We start from the raw sequence: 22,404 nt of genomic DNA on the forward strand, positions 1-22,404 counted from the left end.
CACTGTGTGGTTTTTAGGCCAGTTGTCACCAGACACTGAAAGCAGTGACACCAAGTGACTGCCAGCACTAACCTTTCCTTGGAGTTCTGCTGCCTCTCCCAGCAAGGCCCTGGCAGAGTTTTACCGATATTGTTAGCTCTCTCCAGCAAAATCACACAGGATTTTATTCCTTGCAGGAATGTCCTGGGAACATTTGCAGGACAAGGACTGGGTGAGGTTGGGGAGTTGGGGCGAGCATTAAGCTCTGACCAGTTCGTCAGAAACTCTTAATCACACCCAGCTGGAGATGGGTAGGTAGAGGAACTGACCCCAAAATTCTGGAGAACTTGGAAGTGGGTGCCACTGATAGGGTCCCACAAGAGGTGTGGGTGAGGGGAATGCACAAGGGACATCCCAGCTAACTCTCCTCCAGGGAGCCCCTCCAAAAATCCAGTGAATTCCTCAGAATCCTTGTCCCTGCTTCAACCGCCATCTACTGTCTTCAGGGAAACAAACCCAAATCTGTCTGGGTATTTTTGCAAAATTAATGAGACAAGTCCCAGCTGAGGATTCTGGAGAAGTCCAAGCCCAGCTCCTGGACAAAAAAAAAAAAAAAACCAAAAAAAAACACCAAAAAAAAAAAAAAACCCAGACAACTTTAAAGAGCTTGAAAAAAACTATCTGGAACTGGGAAAATGACATTTCTTAAAATACAAACAAATGAAAGGGTTTTCCTTTAGAAAAATAAGAAGAAAAAAGGAGAGTGATAATAAAGAATTTTCCTGCAAAAAAAACTTTTAAATTGCCAGGTAAAAAAGGAACAGGATTTTTTTCCTTAAAATAAAGAGAATAAAAGGGTTTTTTCCTTAAAAAATCCCTAAAAACAAAGATCTTAACTTCTTTTTAGAAGAAAAAAAGAAACCACACTAAAAATGTTGTTGGTTTAAAGGGTTTTTTTTCCTCCAAAAAGTAGAATTCCTGCATATAAGGACTTCTTTCTTCCAGGAAAGAAAGGCGAAAGTACATGATAAAGAATTTTCTTAGCTTCACAATAACAAAAAAGAGTCCTCAAAATCCCAAATAAACAGGGATAATCTATTTTATTTCTGATGATTAAAAAAAGGAGATAAAGGATCTATAATAAAAATATTTTTTAAAGGATGTTTTTGTTTAAAAAAAGTTAAATCAGGGGATGAATGTTGAAAGTTTGGAAAGGGGCAAAAACTTCACATAGGGTGAGGCGGACTCCAGAGGTGTCTCCAAAACCCCAAAATCATTCAAAAAAAGTCTTAACAGTGCTGGACAAGCCTAAAATGCCCAATACATTATTAAATTTCCCTTTCTAAAGAATCCTGAGAGAGCTCAGAGAGATTGGATGGGTGGGAAGCTGGCAAATTACAGTATTTTTTTGTTTTGCTACAAAAAGGAACAAGACTAAGTGAAAGCCAGCATTTGAGGGTGTTTGAGCTCATTTTCAGGTTGCAGTTCTTCACTTCATCGAAGTCCAGGTGAGGGAATTTTTATTCTGGTGGGATTTTGGTCATTCCTTGGAATATTGTCTCTTTAAGGTCCTGTTTTTTTCATGCATTTAAGGAAGATTTCTGCCTTTAAATCACTTAAAAATGCATGAAAAAATGTAAATAATCCTCATTTTATTCAGAAAAAAAAAAGGGGAAAAAATCGTGAATTTGGGCACAGAAGGAGAAAAACTTCTTCACACAAATAGCAAAACCTGAAGATTCAATTAAATAAAAATTAAATAAAAATCAAATAAATAGGAGATAAAATAAAAATAGCATTCATCTAAGAACTCCATTAAATAAAAAGGCAATGCATTTAGAATTAAAAATTGAAATTAAATTAAATAATGTTCACTTATAAAAATTTTTTATTAAAATTGAATCATTGTAAATTAAAATTTCAAAATTAAATCAAAATTTTAAATCTCCTGAATTAAATTAAATTACTACTTAAAAATGTACTATAATTAAATCAAAAAGCCAACTTTTCAAATACTTCAATTCTCTCTAAAAATTGTTAAAGTACCACACATACCAAAACCCTCCACATGAAATTATTGGACAAAGTGTATGTTTGGTGTTTTAATGTGAATTTTTTTTTACCTCTGTAACTTCATTCTGCTGCATCATCTCTTTTGGGGAGGGCTGTTGGTTTGCTTGTTTGGATGAATTCGTAGTTTTTTTTAAGTTTTCCAGGTTTTTGTACAGTTATTTTAGGGTCGAAGATATCACCCTCTAGTGTTTTCTTCCTCCTGATTTTAGGTAAATATTTGTTTCTGAAAAGTGTTGTCATTTTCATCCCTGCTGAAAAAATGATTGATCAACTGATTTTCCCTCCTATTTCTTCTCCAGGTTCCATGGTGGATACAAAAACCTCATCTGAAAAAGGTGAATTTTGGGGGCTTTGCCCTAAAAAAACATTATTTCCACCTAAATCAGACTTTCTCCCACCCACATCATACAATTTTCCTGCTATTCTCCCAAAATCCATGTGTTCCCCATGTAATTCCACTGGGGTCATTCCCTTTCACCCCAGTTTCACCATGAAAACCCAGGAGAAAACACATCCATTTTTGGCTAACCAAGACCATGGGAACCCCGAATTTGGTGGGTCACACCCCAAAATCCATGTAATTGGGTGCGAATTTGAGGACAGTTCCCAAATCCTGATTTTCCCACTCTAGCAGGATCCCTGCTCTATCCCTATGGACTGCACCAGGGGGATAAAACCAACCCCAAACTCAATGATGGGACATCTGAGGCGATCACCCTCTCCGTTCCCTTCACCTTCTATGGCAAAAACCTACCAAATTGTGTTTGTAGGTCACCCCAAATTCCATATTTTTGTGAATTTCCTCCATTTTTCCAAATTTCCCCTCAGTTTCTACTTAACTTTTCGTGTGTGTGTGTGTGTGTGTATATCCCTGAAATGAACCCTTCTTGAATTCATAGTGGGTTTTATCCTTGACACTGAAACATCTCCAGATGGGTGGGGAATCTTGAGAGGGGCTGGTGGTATTGGGAAGGGTTGGAGGGACTTGGGAGATTCTGAGGATGGTGGGTGATGGTGTGGTCCTTCATGGTCATATGGCTGGTGGGTCTTGGGGCAGTTGGCACCTGGGGTGTGTTGGTGGGCATTGCGGGATCACATGGGTGGCGGATTTTGTAAGGGTCCTTCATGAGTGGGTCTCAGGGGGATTGGTGTTGCAGAGTCCTATGGGTGATGGGCCTTGGGAGGGTCCTGAGGGTGGTTGCTGTTAGAGGGTTCTATGGATCTAGTATTTGGGGTTGTCCTATGAGTGATGTATCTTGGGATGTTGATGGATCTTGAGGGCTTCTTCGGGTGTTGGGGGATCCTGTGAGTGAGGGCTCCTGTTCTTAGTGGGTCTTGAAGGAGTCCTGTGGGAGGTGGTTCTTGGGGTGTTGATAGGTGTTGGGGGTCCCTATGGGTGGTAGTTCTTGGCATGCTTGTAGGGCTCATCTTAAGGACCTCACAACCCAAGTTAAGGTGTTGCACCCATCTGCTCCTGGTGTCACCTCCAGGTGAACAACAATGGGGTGATCTCCTTTGACGAGCCTGTCAGACAATACACCCCCGACCCCTTCCCTCTGGTGGACAGGTGCCCTTTCGTGACTCCGTTCTGGGCAGATGTGGACAATGTGCTGGGTGGGGACATCTTCTACCAACAGACCACTGGCCTGGTGCTGCTGGAGGACATCAGCCAGCACATAACCCAGTACTTCCCCAAAAGCTACCACCTGGGCCTTGGTGGCCACCTGGGACCATGTGGCCTACTATGGCTCCACCTCTGAAAAGGTGAGGCCCATGATCCATAGGGCAAGAAGGTGACCCATTGGCTCTTGTTGACCCATTTGGTGGCCTTGTTGACTGACCTATCTTTGACCTCCAGAACCCATCCATGACCTTCACAACTCATCCTTGACCTTTGTGACCTTTCTCCATAGGGCAACACCTTCCAGGCTGTGCTGACCACTGACTCCAAGATGTGCTACATCATCCTCAACTACGGGGACATCCAGTGGACTACAAGAGGCAGCAAGTGATTGAGACGCTGAAACAGGACTTGGGGGTACCCCAGCACATGTAGGTGGGGAGGGTGGAGAAGGAGCGGGAGGTTGTCCCACTCCATTTTCTGAGGATGATGATGATGAAGGTCAGGAATTAGCCCATCCCATTTCCTGGGGATGATGATGATCTCGATCACGATGAAGGTCCAGGATTGGCCCACAACATTTTTGGGGAGGTCAAGTTGCCCTGTCCCATCTTCTGGAGATGATGATGATGGTCAGAGGTTGGCCCATCCCAAATATTTGAGATGATAATGATGATAGTGATGATGATGATGATGAAGACAGGAGGTTGTCCACCCCTCTTCTGGAGATGATCATGATAATGATGGTCATGGATTGGTCCATTTCTGGGTGACACCAAGTATGTTCACATCGTAAAATCATTTTAGGGGCGCACTACCCCTTTGCTTGGGGTCAGCCCTCCTAGATTCCCCCCCTGAATTTCCCAGGCAGGATTCAATAGTGGTGGTGACACCAATTTCTAAACATTCCTGGATCCCAAACCATCATCAACATCACCACCACCTCCAATGTCAAGGTCCCAGGATGCTGGGTCTTTCGGGTAGATGACTTCCAGGTGACAGGTGTGGATCCTCCCCAGCTGAACAACAACTGCTGGCTGTAAGTTGGAGGAGAAAATTGAGAATTTTGAGGAAAAGTGTGAATTTGGGGGATAAATTCAGGAATGAGGGAGGGAAAGTGGGGATTTGGGGCAATAATTTGGGACTGTGAGAAGATCACTTTGAATTTAGGGGAAGACGGGATTTGTTGGGAAAAATTAGCAATCTGGGGGGAACTGTAGGAATCTTGGTTGGAATATTGAGAATTTAGGGGCATTAGTAACTGGAGAAAATTGGGTATTTGGGGAACAATTGGAAGTTTGTTGAGGAAAGGTGGGAATTTTATGGGATAATTTGTGAGGAAAAGAAGGATTTCTGAGGGGAATACTGGGATTTTTGGAGGGGGTATTGGGGATTTGGGTGGAAATTGGCTCTTCCTCTGTTGATATCTCCTCTAGGTGAATCGAAGAGAGTGGGGCAGAGGGACATCACCAGTGCCACTGTTATCACTGATGAAGTCAATGTGCAGATCAACATCATGCCAGCTTCTAGCAGAGCAATGAAATTGCAGCTAAGACATTGAAGTGTCCATGTCATTGTCATGGCACCCGTGGTGATGTCATCACACTTAAGTCACCATCATCCTCACTGTGCCCACAGTTGCTGGGGATCTGAGGGGTTTTAGGGTGAAATGTGACAGAATTCATCCAATTTTGCCTTTTGGGGCGGTAATTTCTGGGGTCTTGAGCAATATGAAGTTACATGGGAGCCATGTGCACAGGAGACAAAACCCACAACAGACAGCCTAGCACACACCCCCATAATGCTGCACCTACAATACACTTGGACATCACAGGATACAAAAAAACATACAAGACACAACTTTACCCTCCCCACCCTTGATTCCTACTCACAGAACCACAAGATCATTAAGGCTGTAAGAAAGCTCTAAGATCCTCAAATCCAACCTTTGACTGAACACGCCATGTCAAGCTGACTACAGCACTGAGTGCCATGTCCAGATGTTTCTTGAACACTCTAGGGATGGTGATTACACCACCTCCCTGAGCAGACATCCCAAAGCCCAATCACCCTTTCTGTGAAGAAATTCCTCCTAATGTCCAGCCTGAACCTCCCCTGGCAGAGCTTGAGAGCATTTCCTTTTGTCCTGCTGCTGGTTGCCTGGGAGAAAAGATTCACTCACACTTGGCAAGAACCTCTCCTACAGGTAATTCTAGAAAGTGATAGTCACCCCTAATTATCCTTTTCCCCAGGCTAAACCTCCCTAAGCTCCCTCAGCTGCTCCTGGTTCTCCAGACCCTTCCCCAGCTCTGTTCCCTTCTCTAGACATCCTCCAGCCCCTCAATGTCTTTTTTGCCATGAGGGACCCAAAACTGCCCCCAGGATTCGAGGTGTGGTCTCAGCAGTGCCCAGCACAGTGGGCAGTCACTGTCCTGCTCCTGCTGCCACGCCATGACTGGGACAGCCCAGGGGCCATTGGCCTTCTTGGCCACCTGGAGCACCTGGCTCAGGTTTTGCTGCTGTCATGAGCACCCCCAGGGCCTTTTATAACTAGCAGCTTCCCAACCACTGTTCCCCAGCCTGGAACTGCAGAGGTTGTTGTGACCCAAGGGCAGGACCTGGCACTTCCCCTTGGTGCACCTCATGCCATGGGCCTGGGCCGAGTGATCCCATCAATTCCTCAACCCACAAAATGCATTTTTTTTAATCCATCCCTCCCTCCCCTTCTCTTTTTTCCCTTTTCTCTCTTTTTTTTTTTTTTTTTTTTTTTTTTTTTTTTTTTTTTTTTTTTTCCCAAATCACACCCTCTATTTCTCAAAAAATACACTCTTTTTGCTCTACCACCTCCTTGTCATTGTGTAATAATTCAAACCACATTGGGCAAAAAAACCTCGATATCTGGTAATGCCAATTTTTGACATCAGTTTTAACAAAAACCCCGTGTTTTTCTCTCTGTTTTCACCTTTTATAGCCAAAAATTATCTCACGTCATTGGGTGGGGTGGTCCCCTGAGAGTGCCTGGATTAGTAATTTTCTTTCCCCCTTTTCTGCCAAAATTAAAAAGTAATTGAGGGAGGAGCCAGATCTGCTGTCCTGGGATTGTATTTTCTTCACAGATTTGGGGATAAAACGGAGCTCTTTGGGGATACAGAGCTAAGCTGGGGACCAAACAGGGCTGAAGGCAGGTAAGGGCAAATGTAGATCTAATTACTGATAAATTTTTTGCCAGGAAAGATTTTCCCTTAAGTGGGAAAATCCATCTGAAGACTCCTCAAGTTTCCCCCTTTCTCCACCTCCACATCTCCCCTCCCCCCCCCCCCTCCCCTTACCCTACTACCCCAGCCCTGGGTCTGGTCCTGGGAGCAGTTGGAATTGGAAGATTTATGAAGGGATTTGGAGGAGGAAAGGACTGGGGTTTGGAAGGAAACAAGGGGGGGGGGGGGGGGGAAGGAAGGAAAGGAAGAAGAGAGAAGAAAAGGAAAAAAGAAGGAGGAAAGGAAAAAGAGGGAGGAAAGGGAAACTGGGGAAAGAAGAGAGGAAAAGAAAAAAAAATAGGGCAAGAGTGGGATACAGGGAAAGGAGAAAAAAGGGAGAAAAAGAAAAAGTGGGGAGGAAAGGAAAACCAGGGAAAAAAGGCAGGAAAGTAGGGAAAAGATGGGAAATGGAGAATAAAAGGGAAAAGAGTGAGGCAAGAGAAAAAGGGGTAGGAAAGTGAAACAGGGAAGGGAGAAGAAAAGAAAAATTAAGGAAGTGGAAGGAAAAAAGGGAAAAGGGGGAAGAAAGGATAAAAGGGTAAGGAAATGAAAAAAGTGGAGGAAAGGAGTAAAAGGGGGGAGAGGATAGAAAAGGGAAAAAAATGAAGAAATGGAAAAACCAAAAGGGTATTTGTTTGGAAAAATGGGATTTGGGGAAAAGAGGAGAAAATGGAAAAAATAAGCAAAAGAAGGAGTGGGGAAAATAAGGAAAAAAGAAAATTACAAAAATAGGAAGAGGAATAAGGAAATGGGAGCAAAACAATAAAGAAAAAAATAGGGAAAGGAGATTCAAAGGTACCTGGTATGGTGGGGGAAGACAAGTGGAAATACCCCTCCAAAAGCCAATTTTTGCACCAGGTGCAATAAAATTCACATTTTTGAGTAAATGCAATTTAAGTAGTGATTTTGAGGATAGCTTGAATGAGAACAGATTTTGGGGACAAATTCAGTACAACACTGTTTTTTGGGATGAGTTTTTGGCTGAAACACACAGATTTTGGGGATTTGTGTGAGTTTTATGTCAAGAAATGGTGAATTTTGGGAAAATTCTAGTGAATTTCAAAATCTAAAAAAATATGAGAATTTGACGTTTTTTTCACCTTTTGCACCCAGAGCATCATGGATGGCAGCTTGGGAAAAGCAGATGTGCTGAGATGGTTCTGGATTATTATGTTCTGGGGTAAGTTGAAACAGGTTGGGGAGATGCTCCAAAAGCTATAAAATTCCCCTGAAATAATGAATTGCCTCAAAATAAGGATTATCCACCCCAGAAGAAGGATTCCCCAGCCCAAATTTTCCCTCTTTTTCCCAGGAAATTAATTGGGATTTCATCCCAATTCATGATTTTTCAAACTAGTTGTTCCTGTGAATGATGATACAACAGATTAACCTAATTCATTAAATATTTTTTCAGAGTTTACTCTCCCAACTAGAGCTTACTCTCCTAACTGGAGAATGAGTCTATGAAAAATTAATCAAATCAATGATCAAATTACCACTCCATCAAATCAGTGATCTAACAAATTAATAGTTAATAATATCAACCAAGTCCATCAAATTTGTAATCCATTAAGAATATAATCCATCAGATCAAGGTTAATTTAATTTTTTTCTCCAAAATAATATCCCATCAAATCAAATCCATAGTCCATAAACTCAGTCAACCGTCAAATAAAAACCAATGACCCATGAAATTAACACTTCATCAAATCAACAGTCTGCCCAATAAAAGTCAAAAGTCAATTGGCTCAATAATCTATTGAATCAATAATCCATTAAATCAATGTTTCATCAAATCAATGGTCTAGCAAACTAAATCAAAGGTCTATCAGATTGAAAGTCCATCAAGCCAATAATTTATCTAATAATTAACCCATTAAATTAATAATCCATTAATCAGTAATCTACCAAATAGATCCAGTTATCAAATCAGTAGTCCACCAAATCAATAATCCAGCAATCAGTGATCCTTGAAATCAATTGTCCATCAAACCAATTATCCATCTAACCAATCAAATTCCATCAAATCAGTAGTCCATCAAATTCATAATCCATTAAATCAATAATCTATCAGGTTACCCACCCCTCTTCTTCCTCCCCCCAGCTCTCCTCCATGCCCCCAGCATCATGTCTGAGATGTCACCACCTCACCTGGGTGATGAGTTCCTGGTGGCCTTCCTGCAGAATGGTGACCAGCGCACCCTTCGCAGTGACTTCCGCCTCCTCCTCCTCACTGGCCCCTCCCCGTCCACCACTGCCACCATCTCCATGAAGAGACCCGGATTACGGATGACGGTGCAGGCAGCTGCCAACCAACCAGTCCTGGTGAAGATCCCACCCCAAGCCGAGATGGTGGGAAGCAAAATTTTTGAAAACGCTGTGGTAGTGAAGACCACTGCCGCTGTCACCGCAGTGATGGTCAATGACAAACCTACAGCAGCTGACTCCGCCGTCATTATTCCAGTCCATAGGTGGGGGACGGAATACCACGTGGTCACCCCCAACCCTGGCCCCACCCGCAATGCCCAGTTTGTGGTGGCTGCTTGGGATCAACCCACCACAGTCAACATTCACCTCAACGCTGACATCACCTTTCGTGGACGACTGCATCGACGTGGCTCCACCCTTACCATCCCACTGGAGCCATTCCAAGCAGCACAGATCCAGAGTGCAGCTGATCTTTCCGGAACACGAGTAGTGGCACAGAGACCGGTGGCCGTCTTCAGTGGTCACACCTGTGTGGGCAGGTTGAGCCGCTGCGATCACGTGGTGGAACAGCTACACCCTATCACCCGGTGGGGAAAATCCTTCCTTGTGCCACCAGTGCCCTTCCAGGGACAATCCAACCTCATCTACATCACCGCTGCCCAACCAACGCATGTCACAGGTCATGGTGAAGTCACCAAGACCACACGAGAGATACATCCCAACCACTCACTGCTTTATGGAACCCAATCCCCGCAGGGCTTGTTCCTCACTTCTGAAGCTGGTGTCCAGGTTTTTCTGTTGGGCAGTGGCGAGAACAGCGGTGCAGTAACCTTTGAGCCCTTTTTTGTCAGCGTCCCGGACATAACCAGTTACTGCAAATCCTACAGCGTTGTTGCACTGGAGGGATACGACAACCGCATCCTCCTGGTGGCCAAGACAGCAGAAACTTCTGGAATACTGCTGAACCAGAGGCCATTAGGGAGTGTAGCATGGCAGCTGATCCCTGGGACAGAATATTCATGGGTCGGGATAAATTTGGGAAGCGGATTTGGAATCCATCGTGTGCAGCATGAGACAGCAGCATTTGGGGTGTGGAATGTCGGGATGGGACAGGGCAAGCGCTATGGAGCAGAAGGGGCTTGCGACAGTGGTGAGTGGAGGTGGACTTTGATATTAATAAATGATATAGAATTATATAGATATCAATAACAGATATTTATATTTAATTATATTTAATTATGGGTAATCTTGCAAATGACAAACATCTATTAAATAAAAATAATACCATTTCATAATAATAATATTGTATTATATTAATATATAACACTACATGATATTATATAATATTATAATGGCAATATTTTTAAAAAATACTAATACACAAATATATAGGAATAATAGTAAAAAACCAAAATGTAATATACTAAATAAATGAATAAGAATCAATGAAAAAATACATAAATAATACATAAAAATCCCTAACTATAAATATAAATATATAATGAATAATACATATCTAAGTCTAGAAACAAATACAATATATATATGAGATAACATATCTGTGACAAATTTATATTTATACATTTCTTAGAATCATATACATTTATTATATTTTTAATAATTCTGTATTACAGAAATACATAACTGTTATGTGGATAAATAATTCATATCTAAACAAACACAGAGGTACTATATAGATATTTATAAATAATATAGAAACACTTACATGTAATTACAAATCAGATATAAAACCATGCAAAATATGTAAATAAATATACACTTAGACATATCAATAATATAATGAATTAACAGAATTTAATCCTCTGTCACTAATAAACCCACAGACCCCTGCCGGCAGGTGCAGTGCCACCTTAAGGAGAGCTGTCACCTGGACAAGGGCACGCCCACCTGCCGCCATGACTACCTGGGCACCTGCACAGGCTCCCCATCCCTTCAGTACCACACCTTTGATGGGGCCTCTGTGTCCCCCCGTGGTGGCTGCAAGTACACCCTGGCCAAGTACTGCGGGGCTGACCCCACCCTGGAGCCCTTCATTGTGGAGGAGCAGCGGAGCCGGGATCATTCTGAGAAGCCATTGGCCAATGTCTATGTCTACGCCTACAATGTCTCCATCCGTGCCGGTGAGGACAAGGCTGTCCAGGTGAGTTTCCCCTGGTGTCAGATCCATCATTCCAATAAAACCATTTGTTCCAAGTGGATTATAATATTTGGGTGAGCTTGACCTTCAAAAAACAAGGAAAAGCATCAAAAAAATGTGAAAGGATAAAGCATTGAAATATTGATGTTCATCTTAAAAAATAAGTAGAACTGCCACACCTGTAGAATTTGCGGAATTTTTTTCCATTCCAAAACAGTTTTCCAGGTGGAACACGTTTTTTCCCAGTCCTGGTCTCCATACAAACAAAATTAGCACAGAAGATGTAGAAAATGGTTCGGATTTGGAGCTTGAGCTTTTCTTGGTGTGAATCTCCATGAAGTAGGGCAAAACAACTGATTTATAATGAAAATTGGTTACTCATAAAATAAATTCTCCCTTTGTTTGTATGTATGTGCTTTTTGTGGGGTTGGGAACCTCCTGCTGAGGTTTAACCCTCCTCCTCATCTTCCCACCCCACAAGGTTAACAACAAACCCACCAACCTTCCAGCCACCCTGGAAGAAGGAAAAGTCCAGGTTTTCCAAAATGAGGGTCGTACCATCCTCCAGACAGATTTTGGGCTGCAGGTGATCTATGATGAAGACCAGGTTATCATGGTGGCAGTGCCCAGCAGCTATTTCGGGGCCAGCTGTGGCCTCTGTGGCAACTTCAATGAGGATACAGATGATGAAGCCATGGTTCCCAATGGTATTCCTGGTGAAGGTGGTGAGGATTGGGCAGAAAGCTGGAGACATCCCTCATGCCAGGAAGATTGTGGAGATCAGGAGACTGCACAGGGCATGGAAGGGTGTGGTGAGTTCATGTGGGGATCTGTGAGAATCATGGGGAAGGGAGATGAACATCCATGTGAGAACTCAGCTGTGGGTATTAGCCTAGAGCAATGGTTGTAGACATCAACAAATCAACAATGTGTCTTTTGACCCCAAAACATCCTAAAATCCATTTACCCACCTAATCTGACCCCAGATGTCCATAACACATGGAATTATACCAGCATTTTCCTGAATGCCATCCCTGCTTGGTGTCTCATTGACTCTACAACCCTTGTAGGCATGAACAAAACCAGTGGGGAAGGAATGACCCCAAAATCTACCTGATCTCACTCCAGCTGCCCAAAAAACAGGGAATTGTGCTAAGATTTTTTCTGAGGGTTGTCCCTGTGGGGTGTATCTTGAACTCTACTTTGGTTTAGGTGTCAATGTAACCAACACCTCCATTTCAGGGAAGGCTTGCATTGGTTGGTTCCCCCTAAAATACTCCTAAACCCTCCTGATTTGACTTCAGGTGCCCACAACACTTGGAATTTCACTGGGGCTTTCCTGAGTCCCATCCCTGTATGATGTCTCACAGACTCTTAAATCCCTTGTAGACATCAAGGCAACTGCCAACCCCAGCACCACCATCTCTGCTTGTTTCCACAACAATCGCTCCTACAAGCTCCATGAGGAATTTTGGGAAGATGGGAGCTGCCAGAAGCGGTGCCGGTGTGAGGGTTCAGGAACAGTGACTTGTAAGCCAGGGGGATGTAGATCCCATGAGAAGTGTGTCATGGTTAATGGCATCACCAGGTGTACACCCAACAAGCACTACACCTGCATCGGGACGGGTGACCCACACTACACCACCTTTGACGGGGTGAGGTTTGACTTCCAAGGCTCCTGCATCTACCAGTTTGCTGCCCTCTGCACCCCCAAGGCTACCCTGGTCCCCTTCAATGTTACTGTGGAAAACAACCACCGCGGCAGCCGTGCCGTGTCCTTCACCAAGACTGTCAACCTTGAGGTCTATGGAAGCGTCATCAGCATGAGCCAGGAGCACCCACGCAAGGTCAAGGTGGGCAACCCCTCAAGGAATCCTTTTCATCCCCACTTTACATCATATTCCCTTCTTTTCCATTCTAATTACCTTTTTGCCCCTAAGCCTTCCTTTTTGCCCCCAAAGTACCCTTTTATAATGACAAATTCTCAATTCTTCATTTTCTCCCAGATTGTCAATTTTTTCACCCAAATCCCCCTCTCATCCCTCAAATTCCCTTTATCTCCCCAAATATGTTTTTTTCACCAAGTATCCCTTTTCACCTTTGGACTCCCTCCTTTTCCCCCAAATTGCTCTTCATTTTCCCTCAATTTGCCTTTTCCCCAAAACATTTCCCAGCTTGCCCTCAAAATTGTTCTGTGTTTCCTGCAAAATCCCCTTTTCACCAAAAAGTATCATTTTCTCCCCTGAAATGCCACTTTGTCTGCAAATTCTGCTCTTTTTCTGATCAAGTACCCTCATTTCACTCAAATCCCCCTTTTATCTCTCAAATACTACTTTTTCCCCCAAAATCACCTCTTTCCCCTAAAAAATCCTATTTTCTCAATCCTCATAGTCCCCCCAAATCACTTATTTTCCCTGAAATTCCATTTTGTCTCACATTCTTTCCCCTTTTTTCCCAACAAATCTTCCTTTCCCCTCTAAATCCAAATTTGTGTTGCAAATTCCCTGTTTTTCTACCAAATTCCTATTTTTCCCCAATTTTTACCTCAAATTACATTAAATATATAATACATTAAAACCAAATTCAAATATAAAAATAATTCAAATACAAATACAAAAAAAAGTAAGAATAAAAAGCATAAAGATAAAAATGAAAGCCAGTAAAAAGTCAATGAGAATAAATAAATGTAAAAAGAAAGAATAGAATTTAAAATATAAGATACATTAAAAAAACTATAATATAAATAAAAATACAAAAACAAAATAAAATAAAACTATCAAACCTCTTTTTTCCTGTCTCCACTCTTTGTCTCACTCCCCTTCCTGCAGGTGGATGGTGCCTTTGTGTCCCTTCCCTTCACCCACCCCCACTTTTCCGTGTTCTACCGTGGCGTTCATGGCTTTGTCACCACCGACTTTGGTGTCACTGTCACCTTTGACTGGTACAGCTACGCCCGTGTCATCCTCCCCACCACCTACTCTGGTGCTGTCTGTGGCCTCTGCGGCAATGCCAATGGTGACCCTGATGATGACTTTGTCACCCCCACTGGCCACCGTGCCTCCCATGAGACACAGCTAGGTGACAGCTGGAAAGTGGGGGATGTCCCTGGGTGCTCAGCTGGTTGTGGTGCAGAGTGCCCGGTGTGTGACGCGGTGAAGGTGCAGCCATACCGTGGGGACAGGTACTGTGGGGTGATCGCCCGAGCAGGGGGACCCTTTCAGGAGTGTCACCGTGTCATCAACCCAGAGCCGTTCCTGCAGGACTGTGCTTTCGATGCCTGTCACTACAAGGGACACCGCGACACTGTGTGTCAGGGTGTCTCTGCCTATGTCACCGCATGCCAGAGTCACGGGGTGGTTGTGGAGACGTGGAGGACAGCAGAGTTCTGCGGTGAGTGTGGGTGGGATGAGGGAAAATGGGACCCTCCCTATCCCTCCCTCCCTCCCTCCTTTCTTCCTTCCTTCCTTGAGGGACTCCCCTTCCCTTCAGATATTCCTCTCACTTCTTATTTCCTTCTTTTTTTTCCTCAGCTCTTTCCTGCCCCCCTCACTCCCACTATGAGCTCTGTGGGAGCCCCTGCCAGCCCACCTGCCAAACTCCCTCTGTCCCCACCTCCTGTCCCACATCTCCTTGCTCAGAGGGCTGTGTCTGCGACACCGGCTATGTCCTCAGCGGCTCCGACTGTGTTCCCCATTCTGAGTGTGGCTGTGAGTACCTTGGTCGCTACTACCAGAAGGATACTGAGTTTTACCCCTCATGCCGGGAACGCTGCCGCTGCAGTGCCAACGGCACAGTGACTTGCCAGGAAGCATTCTGTGGTGCCCATGAGGAGTGCCGGGTGGAAGATGGCGTGTTGGGATGTCACCCTACTGGTTATGGCCGGTTGGTTGTGTCAGGAGACCCCCACTATATCACCTTTGATGGACGCACCTTCAATATCCCTGGATCCTGCACCTACATCCTGGCGCGAGTGTGTGAGCCGGCACGACGATTGGTCAACTTCACAGTGTTGGTGGAGCATGAGGCAGGCAGTCATGGTGACCCAGTGCTGATGAAGAGGGTGGTAGTATCCATCCATGGGTACACCATCACCATGGAGCGGGGACGGAGGTGGGAGGTGATGGTAAGTCTGGAGGTCTCCACAGTGAAGTGGTGATAATGAAGAGGGTGGTGGTGTCCATCCATGGGTACAATGTCAATTGTGGAGAGGATCCAGTGATTCCCATGGTGACACCATGATTATAAGGAGGGTGGGTGTTTCCCTCCACAGCTACACCATTTCTGTGGAGTGGGGTCTAGTGACTCTATTCTAAAGTGTCACACATGTCACTCTATTCCCCATTCCAGGTGGACTTGGAGCACTACACCCTTCCACTGGTGACAGAGGACAAGAACCTCCGCATTGGCCAAGAGGGAAATAACATCATTCTTCACACAGCCGCAGGAATCCGCATCCTCTACAACACAGCAACCTTCCTCCTCGTCACTGTCCCGGACATCTACCGTGGCCGGCTGTGTGGCTTGGGCGGTGACTATGATGGGGACCCCAGTGATGACTTCCGACTGCCCAGTGGGGCACTGGCGGAAACCACCCAGGAATTTGTTACCTCCTGGAAGGTTCCAGAGAAGGACAGAACATGCAGTGATGGCTGTGATGGCGGTGTGTGCAGCAGGTGTGATGTCGCCAAAGAGGTGATGTACAGCAGGAACGGATCCTGTGGGATCATCCGTGATATAGAAGGGCCATTCCAGGGGTGCCACGCACGTGTCAGTCCCGTGGAGTATTTCACCCACTGTGTCCATGATGTCTGTGCCGCCAGTGGGGACCGCGCCGCCTTGTGCCATGCACTGCAGGCATACGCCACTGCTTGCCAAGCTGCTGGTGCTATGGTCAGAGCGTGGAGGACAAAGGAGTTCTGCCGTAAGTCAGGAAGAATTTTGCCACTTCAGGTCTTTTTTTCCACAAAAGCTACATTTTCTCCTGAAAAAAAAAAAAAAAAACAAAAAAAAAAAAGCAAACCACTAAAATTTTGGGGAAAAAAATCCTTTAAGTTTTGGCAAAATAGTTTTGGAAAAAATTTTGGAAAATTTTGGAAAAAAATTTCCTCGCTTTGGAAAATGTTGCCTCAAATTTTGAACAACTTCCCCTGCGTTTCAAAGAGATCTTCGCATTTTGCAAAAATTCCTTTAAATTTTAGAAAATATTGTCCGATATTAAAAAAACCTTAAAAAGTGAAAAAAAAAAAATTTAAAAAAGCCTTTCTATTTTTGAAAGAATTTGCTGAGATTTTAGAAACATTCCCTTCTGTTTTGAAAAAAAACATTCTCCCTTCATGGAAAAATTATTTTAAAATTTTGAAGTTCTCTCTCAAATTTGATTAAAAACTTTCAATTGTGAGAAAGGCCTCAAAAGCTGAAAAAATTGCTCACCGTTTTTAAAAGTTAACTAATTTTTTAAAATTCCCTCCAGTTTTGAACTTCTTTCCTCTAATTTTGGAAAAAAAACCCCTTCAGTTTGGAAAGAAAAAATTTTGCAGAAAACCTTTCAATTTTGCTAAAACCCTTCCAATTCTGGAAAAAAAGCCTAAATTTCCTGAAGAAAAAACCCAAAATTTTTGAAGAAACTGGCCATTTTGGTAAAGTTAATAACATTTTACTGAAAACACTCCAATATGGAGAAATAACACCATTGTGGAATGATGCCCTCAAATTAAAAAAAAAAAAAAAAAGCACACCAATTTTGGTCAGAAAAAAACCCAGTTTTGATGGAAATGGTGAAACTAGGAAAAAGACTCCCATTTTGAAAAAGACTGTCAAATTAAAAAAAAAAAAAATCTTTTTTTCTGAAATCCTTCAAATTTTAACCAAAACCCTGCACAATTTGGAATTGTCCTAGCAATGGTGTTTTTTCCCTTTTTCCCCAGCCCTGTCCTGCCCTCCAAACAGCCACTATGAGCTCTGCACCCACACCTGTGACCTCACCTGTGCTGCCCTTGTGGGCCCCACCCGCTGCAGCTGGGGATGCTTTGAGGGGTGTCAGTGTGACGAAGGGTTCGTCTTCGATGGGGACACCTGTGTGTCACCCGAGCGCTGTGGCTGCCTCCACAGGGGACGTTACCTCAAGGTCAGGTGACAAGGACAGGTGACACCTGAGGCTGGGGAGTGGTAGGGTTGGTTTTCTGGGAATCAGGTTGGGCATTGAGCTGCTCCATCTAGAAAATTTCAGAGGGTTTGGGGTAAAAAAAGGGCAATTAACAGCAAAAAGGACAATTGTCGGGGGAAAAAAAGGACAGTTGCCAAGGAAGCACCCAGAAAAAATGAATGAATGAGACAAAAGGAAAAATTAATGGGGAAAAAAAGACAAAGAATGCAAAAAATTTGTGATTAGCAGGGAAAAAGTTACCATTAACTGATTGAGCTGCCCAAAGTGCCCCAAATCCACCTGAATTTCTCACTCTCTAGGATTTCCCCCTTTGGAATTCAGGAAATTACTCCAAAATTTGGGAGATTGTGCTTAACCTGTGAGATTTCCTGTTCCAGGCAGATGAGACTGTCACCTTCAACAACTGCTCCAAGGAATGCCATTGTCACCCATCACGGGGACTGGTGTGCCGGGACACACAGTGCCCCCAGGACCAGGTGTGCGTCACCCATGATGGGGCACAGGTGTGTGCCAGGAGGGAAGGCCACTGCCGGGTCATGCCTGGAGCCACCATAACCACCTTCGATGGTGTCACTGGGCCCCTGTTGGCCAGTGGCACCTACAAGGTGTCAGCCCTCTGCGATGAGGAGGCACCGGATTGGTTCAAGGTGGTGATGGAGGTCAGCGATTGTCGTGACACGAATGTCCCCGCAGCCACGGCTGCCATCGTCTTTGTCCGTGAGGGCGTTGTCAGTGTTAACGGCAACATGGAGGTGTGGGTGAGTGGAGCGGGTGAGGGAGTTTTGGGTGGTTTGGGTCAATCTAGAGAGATTTTGGCAAAAATTTTTCTAGATTTTGCCTGCTAGTGAGCTACTTTGTCTTTTGTGGAGCGATTTTGCCCAACAATGAGCCGTTTTTGCAAAAAGAGAAGAGTGATTTTGGCTCTAGCCAAGCTAGAGCCCTTTACTGAAGAACAAACTGGTTTTCTATCATGTTTTTCATAATTTTCTGTAATTTTCCCAGGTCAATGGCCTCTTCACCCAGCCCCCCACCACCATTTCTGACTCCATCTTTGTGGCATCAACCCCTGAGAATGTGACCATCACCCACCGCTCTGGGATGTCCATCACCATCACCCGGGATGGAGAGGCAACCATCACCGTGACTTCAGGCCTGGCCTCCCGTCTCTGTGCCCCCTGTGGGAATTTCAATGGAAACCCCAGAGATGAGCTGAAGCTTCCAGATGGACATGATGCCCAGAGTGTTGGAGAAGTGGTGGACATGTGGAAATCCCGGGATTTTGCTGGATGGTGAGTAATTCCTCAGTAATTTATTTACCCCAAACTCCAAGAAAATTATGTTTTCCCACTCAGAAATTTTGCAATAACATCAGTGGGGGAGGGACTGGGCAGATCCTGGAAGGACTTTTCCAGTTTCTTTGGTTTCATCCGCAGCGACTGAGGCAGGATCCTGTGGGAACGATTCGGGTAAGCAACTGCTTTGCCAAAAAATGAGCCATCTTGCATTATAAGGGGCATCTTTTGTCCAATAATGAGAATTTTTTCCCAACAAGCCATTTTGCATAGTAAATACCCTTTCCCCCCCCAAAATTAGCCACTTTCCCCGAAATCAGGCCGTTACACATAAAGCTGACCCACTTTTACATAAAAAGACCAATTATTTGCATATTTATAATCCATTTTGCATAATACTTCCCTATTTTTGCCAAAATGGACCCATTTTTGCCCAAAATGATGTCTTTCTTTCTCTTCCAGCCACATCTCCCGCCAGACCCGTCAGGAAGTTGATGCTCCTATCTATCCCATTCCATAGGTGGATCATCCATCTCAAATTCCCCCAAATTTGGGAAAATTCTGGATTTTGCCTCAAATCCATGACATTTTCCTGGATTTTTCTCAAATGGATTAAATCTGTGTGGATCATAATGCCCTGATGTCTCATCCACACCCTGGAACCTAGAAATATATCAAATTCAGGTCAAAAAGATCCAAATCCCATATAAAAATGATATTGCCAAGGGCTGCTTTTGATACAACAGTCAATAAACGCTTCTAAAGGCTTTTTTGGGGTGTGAATTTGAGGTTTGTTTGTTATGTTGGAAAACTGGGGGAGTCATCATTTCAATGAGTAGCAATATTTTACCCCTAAATGTGGGTCAACATGACCCGCAAGCGTGGGGCACTGGGACCCTTACATGGGGCATTGCAGCTCCAAAGTATATGGCATTCTCAATATGGCATTGAGTATATGGCATACTCAAAGTCCAGGACACTGTGACCCCTAAATTTGTAGCACTATGGCCTCTAAGTGTGGCATATCACAACCCCAAGCATGGGGTGTTTTGACTGCAAATTGTGGGGCCATGTGACCTAAAAATGTGGTGTGACCCCTAAGTGTGGTATGTTTGATCCCAAAGTGTGGTGCAATGTGACTTCAAAGAGTAAGACACTATGGCCCCAAACTGTGGGGGCAATTTGACCCTAAAACATGTAGTATGTCCAAAATGCAGGGTACCATGACCTACAAGTCCAGGACAAGATGATGCCTATACGTGGATCATTGTGACTCCAAAGGGTAAAACGCTGTGACGCGTAAGTGTGGGGCAATGTGATCCCCAAGTGTGAAGTGTTTCTACCCCAAAATGAAGGGAATTGTGACCTCAAAATGTGGCACAATGTGACCTGCCAAGTGTGAGGTGTCTTGACAGCAGAGCGTGGGACAATTAGACCCAAGAGTGTGTGGCACTGCAACAATCCCTAAAGGTGGGGCACATTAACCCAAGCATAGGGTATTGTTACCCCAAAATGTGTGGTATTTTGCCCCAAAAGTGTGAGACACTGTAGCCTTTAAGAGTGTGTCATTATGACCTCCAAGTGAGTGCCATTGCAACCCCAAAGAGTGGGGCAATGTGACCCCAAAATATGGGATGATGTGACAACAAATGGGGGATGCTGTTACCCATAAATATGGGGCACTGTAACCCCCTCGTGAGGGGCACCTTAACCCCAAAGTGTAGGATATGATGACCCCTAAGTGTGCTGCATTTTGTCCCCCAGTTTTGGGATGTTTCGACTCCAAAATGGGAGGCAGTGTGACCCCAAAGTCTGGGACAATGAGACTAAAAAGCATGGGGCAATATGACCCCCAAATTTGAGATGCTGTAACCCCAAATTTCATAGCATTGTGACCCCAGTGTTTGGGGCACTGTGTTCCACACTGAGCCCCTCCCTCCTCAGTCTCCCCCCTCCATGCTGAATTGCCCCTCTCTCCCTCCCCATCTCTTTTTCCTGTTTCTGACCCATTCCCACTTGGATTCTTGACCACCCAGACTGTGGGATGGGGACTCCCAATTCTTTCTCATTTACCTCTATGGGAGCTGGATATCCAGTGTCTCCCACCCTGCCTCGGGAAGTCCCCAGATCTCTGAATCCTCGCCTCAAAAGTAACAAAACCTTGGCAGTGAGATACAAAATTCCCAGAAATATGGGAGGCCCTGGCTGAATTCCCAGGTATTTTCGCAACAACTTGGAGACAGCAAAAAGCCCTTGGAATTCTTCTGAAATAAAAGCTCCAAATATAAGCACAAAGGTTTTTAACTTTTTTTTTTCCCCCCCTCAAAATCTGGCTTTTTTTTGGGGTAGTGGATGCATTTTTGTGGGAAAAGTTGGTATGCAGGCAACTTTCAAGGAGGGTGTCAGGGGACTGGGGCTTGTCTGGGGGAGTGGGGTGCCTCAGTGTGGTGGGAGGGCTTTGAATTCTTTTGGTGTGACTCAGATTGAGAGAAGGTCTTGGGGACAGGAGGGCCTGGGAGAGGGGTATGGAACCGGGTGTTGGTGTGCTCCAGGTGTGTGTGGGGTTTTGGGGTTCCCCAGGGTGGGGGAGGAGGTTAAGGTGAGGGGCCAGCAGTTCTTCTGGGCACTGGAAGTCTTGGGAGCACCAGGAGACAAAACTCAGCTGGCACATTTCAAATACTATGTTACTCAAATATACCCACATTCAATCAATATTCAACTATTATCATGGCAGTTGTGGGGTTTTATTTAATTTTTGTATGATATAACGACTTAAAAAGTGTTTTTAAATTGTCTTCTGAATCAAGAATTAACATAGTCGCATTTTGCAATAAGAGTTCTTGTCACCTTCCCCATGATCTCCACATGTGACAGAAATGTTTATTTTGGAAGCATGCTAGTGGTCTTTTTTTTTTTTTTTTTTTTTTTTTTTTTTTCAACTATTAAAGGATTTTCAGTCACCTATTTATGGTCTGTTTTGAGCCCTGGAACACTTAGAGTGTGGAGGATGTCTCAGAAGGCTTTTTAGGTTGTTGTGTTGTAAAAGACCAATTGCAATAAATCAAAGGTTGATCAGTATTTTGTCTTTTCCTCGGAGACAAATGCATTTTACTTTTCTTTAATGGACAAAAACTTCACTGGCACACAGGGGTTGACATTAACTCTTAAATCATCTTTATTTGATAATTAATTATTTTTCGAGTATTTTTATAACACAGTCACAAAAGATGCCTAAGTCTTGTGGAGAATAAAAGCTGTTGCTTTAAAAGCATTAGGAAAATAAACTAAAATCCTTATTTAAAAATTGAAAAAAGAGAAGATTCTCTTAAAATAAGACCAGGCAGAGCATACACATTCCATGTGGTGTTTTGCCACCTTTCAAGCCAAATATCCTGCAGCAGTTTTCCAGGAGAAAAAGCTCTCTAACTCAAAAGTGCAGCCAATTGTTTCTACATCAAAGATAAAATGCAGTTAGTTTCTGCCTCAAAATCAGCAGTCTGAGGAAATGGCTCCAATTAAAACAAACAAATAAACAAGTCTCCCTTTGTTTTGTTGTTTTTATGTACTTTCTTTTGCCTGCAAGTCCTGAGATTTTAATTTTTTTTTTTTTTTTTTTAAGATCATGCACTAGCTTTGGCTGCAAGGTCACAATTTAA

General features: G+C 43.9%; 1 protein-coding gene and 1 long non-coding RNA gene across 2 annotated transcripts; both read left to right on the top strand.

Annotated features, from left to right (window-relative positions):
- The first annotated feature begins 1,420 nt into the window (after window positions 1–1,420).
- Window positions 1,421–5,189, top strand: LOC128821602 (uncharacterized). Its single transcript, XR_008441160.1, has 5 exons — window positions 1,421–1,487; window positions 2,352–2,387; window positions 3,966–4,104; window positions 4,541–4,712; window positions 5,110–5,189. It is a non-coding gene; the product is annotated as an uncharacterized LOC128821602 (long non-coding RNA).
- Window positions 5,190–15,962: 10,773 nt separating this feature from the next.
- Window positions 15,963–19,509, top strand: LOC128821590 (IgGFc-binding protein-like). The gene is made up of 5 exons (XM_054002782.1): window positions 15,963–16,214; window positions 17,218–17,417; window positions 17,834–18,214; window positions 18,459–18,745; window positions 19,211–19,509. Exons 1-5 carry the CDS (start codon window positions 15,989–15,991, stop codon window positions 19,266–19,268), a joined length of 1,152 nt encoding a protein of 383 aa, XP_053858757.1. The 5' UTR covers window positions 15,963–15,988; the 3' UTR covers window positions 19,269–19,509.
- Window positions 19,510–22,404: the final 2,895 nt, after the last annotated feature.

The sequence above is a fragment of the Vidua macroura genome, chromosome Z, assembly GCF_024509145.1.
Source record: "Vidua macroura isolate BioBank_ID:100142 chromosome Z, ASM2450914v1, whole genome shotgun sequence".
In the NCBI taxonomy this organism is placed as follows: Eukaryota; Metazoa; Chordata; class Aves; order Passeriformes; family Viduidae; genus Vidua; species Vidua macroura.

Coding starts and splice junctions, on each gene's coding strand:
- LOC128821590 (XM_054002782.1), top strand. CDS start 15,989: ATGTACAGCAGGAACGGATCCTGTGGGATCATCCGTGATATAGAAGGG. Junction 16,215..17,217: donor GAGGACAAAGGAGTTCTGCC/GTAAGTCAGGAA, acceptor CTTTTTCCCCAG/CCCTGTCCTGCCCTCCAAAC. Junction 18,746..19,210: donor TCCCGGGATTTTGCTGGATG/GTGAGTAATTCC, acceptor TTTCTCTTCCAG/CCACATCTCCCGCCAGACCC.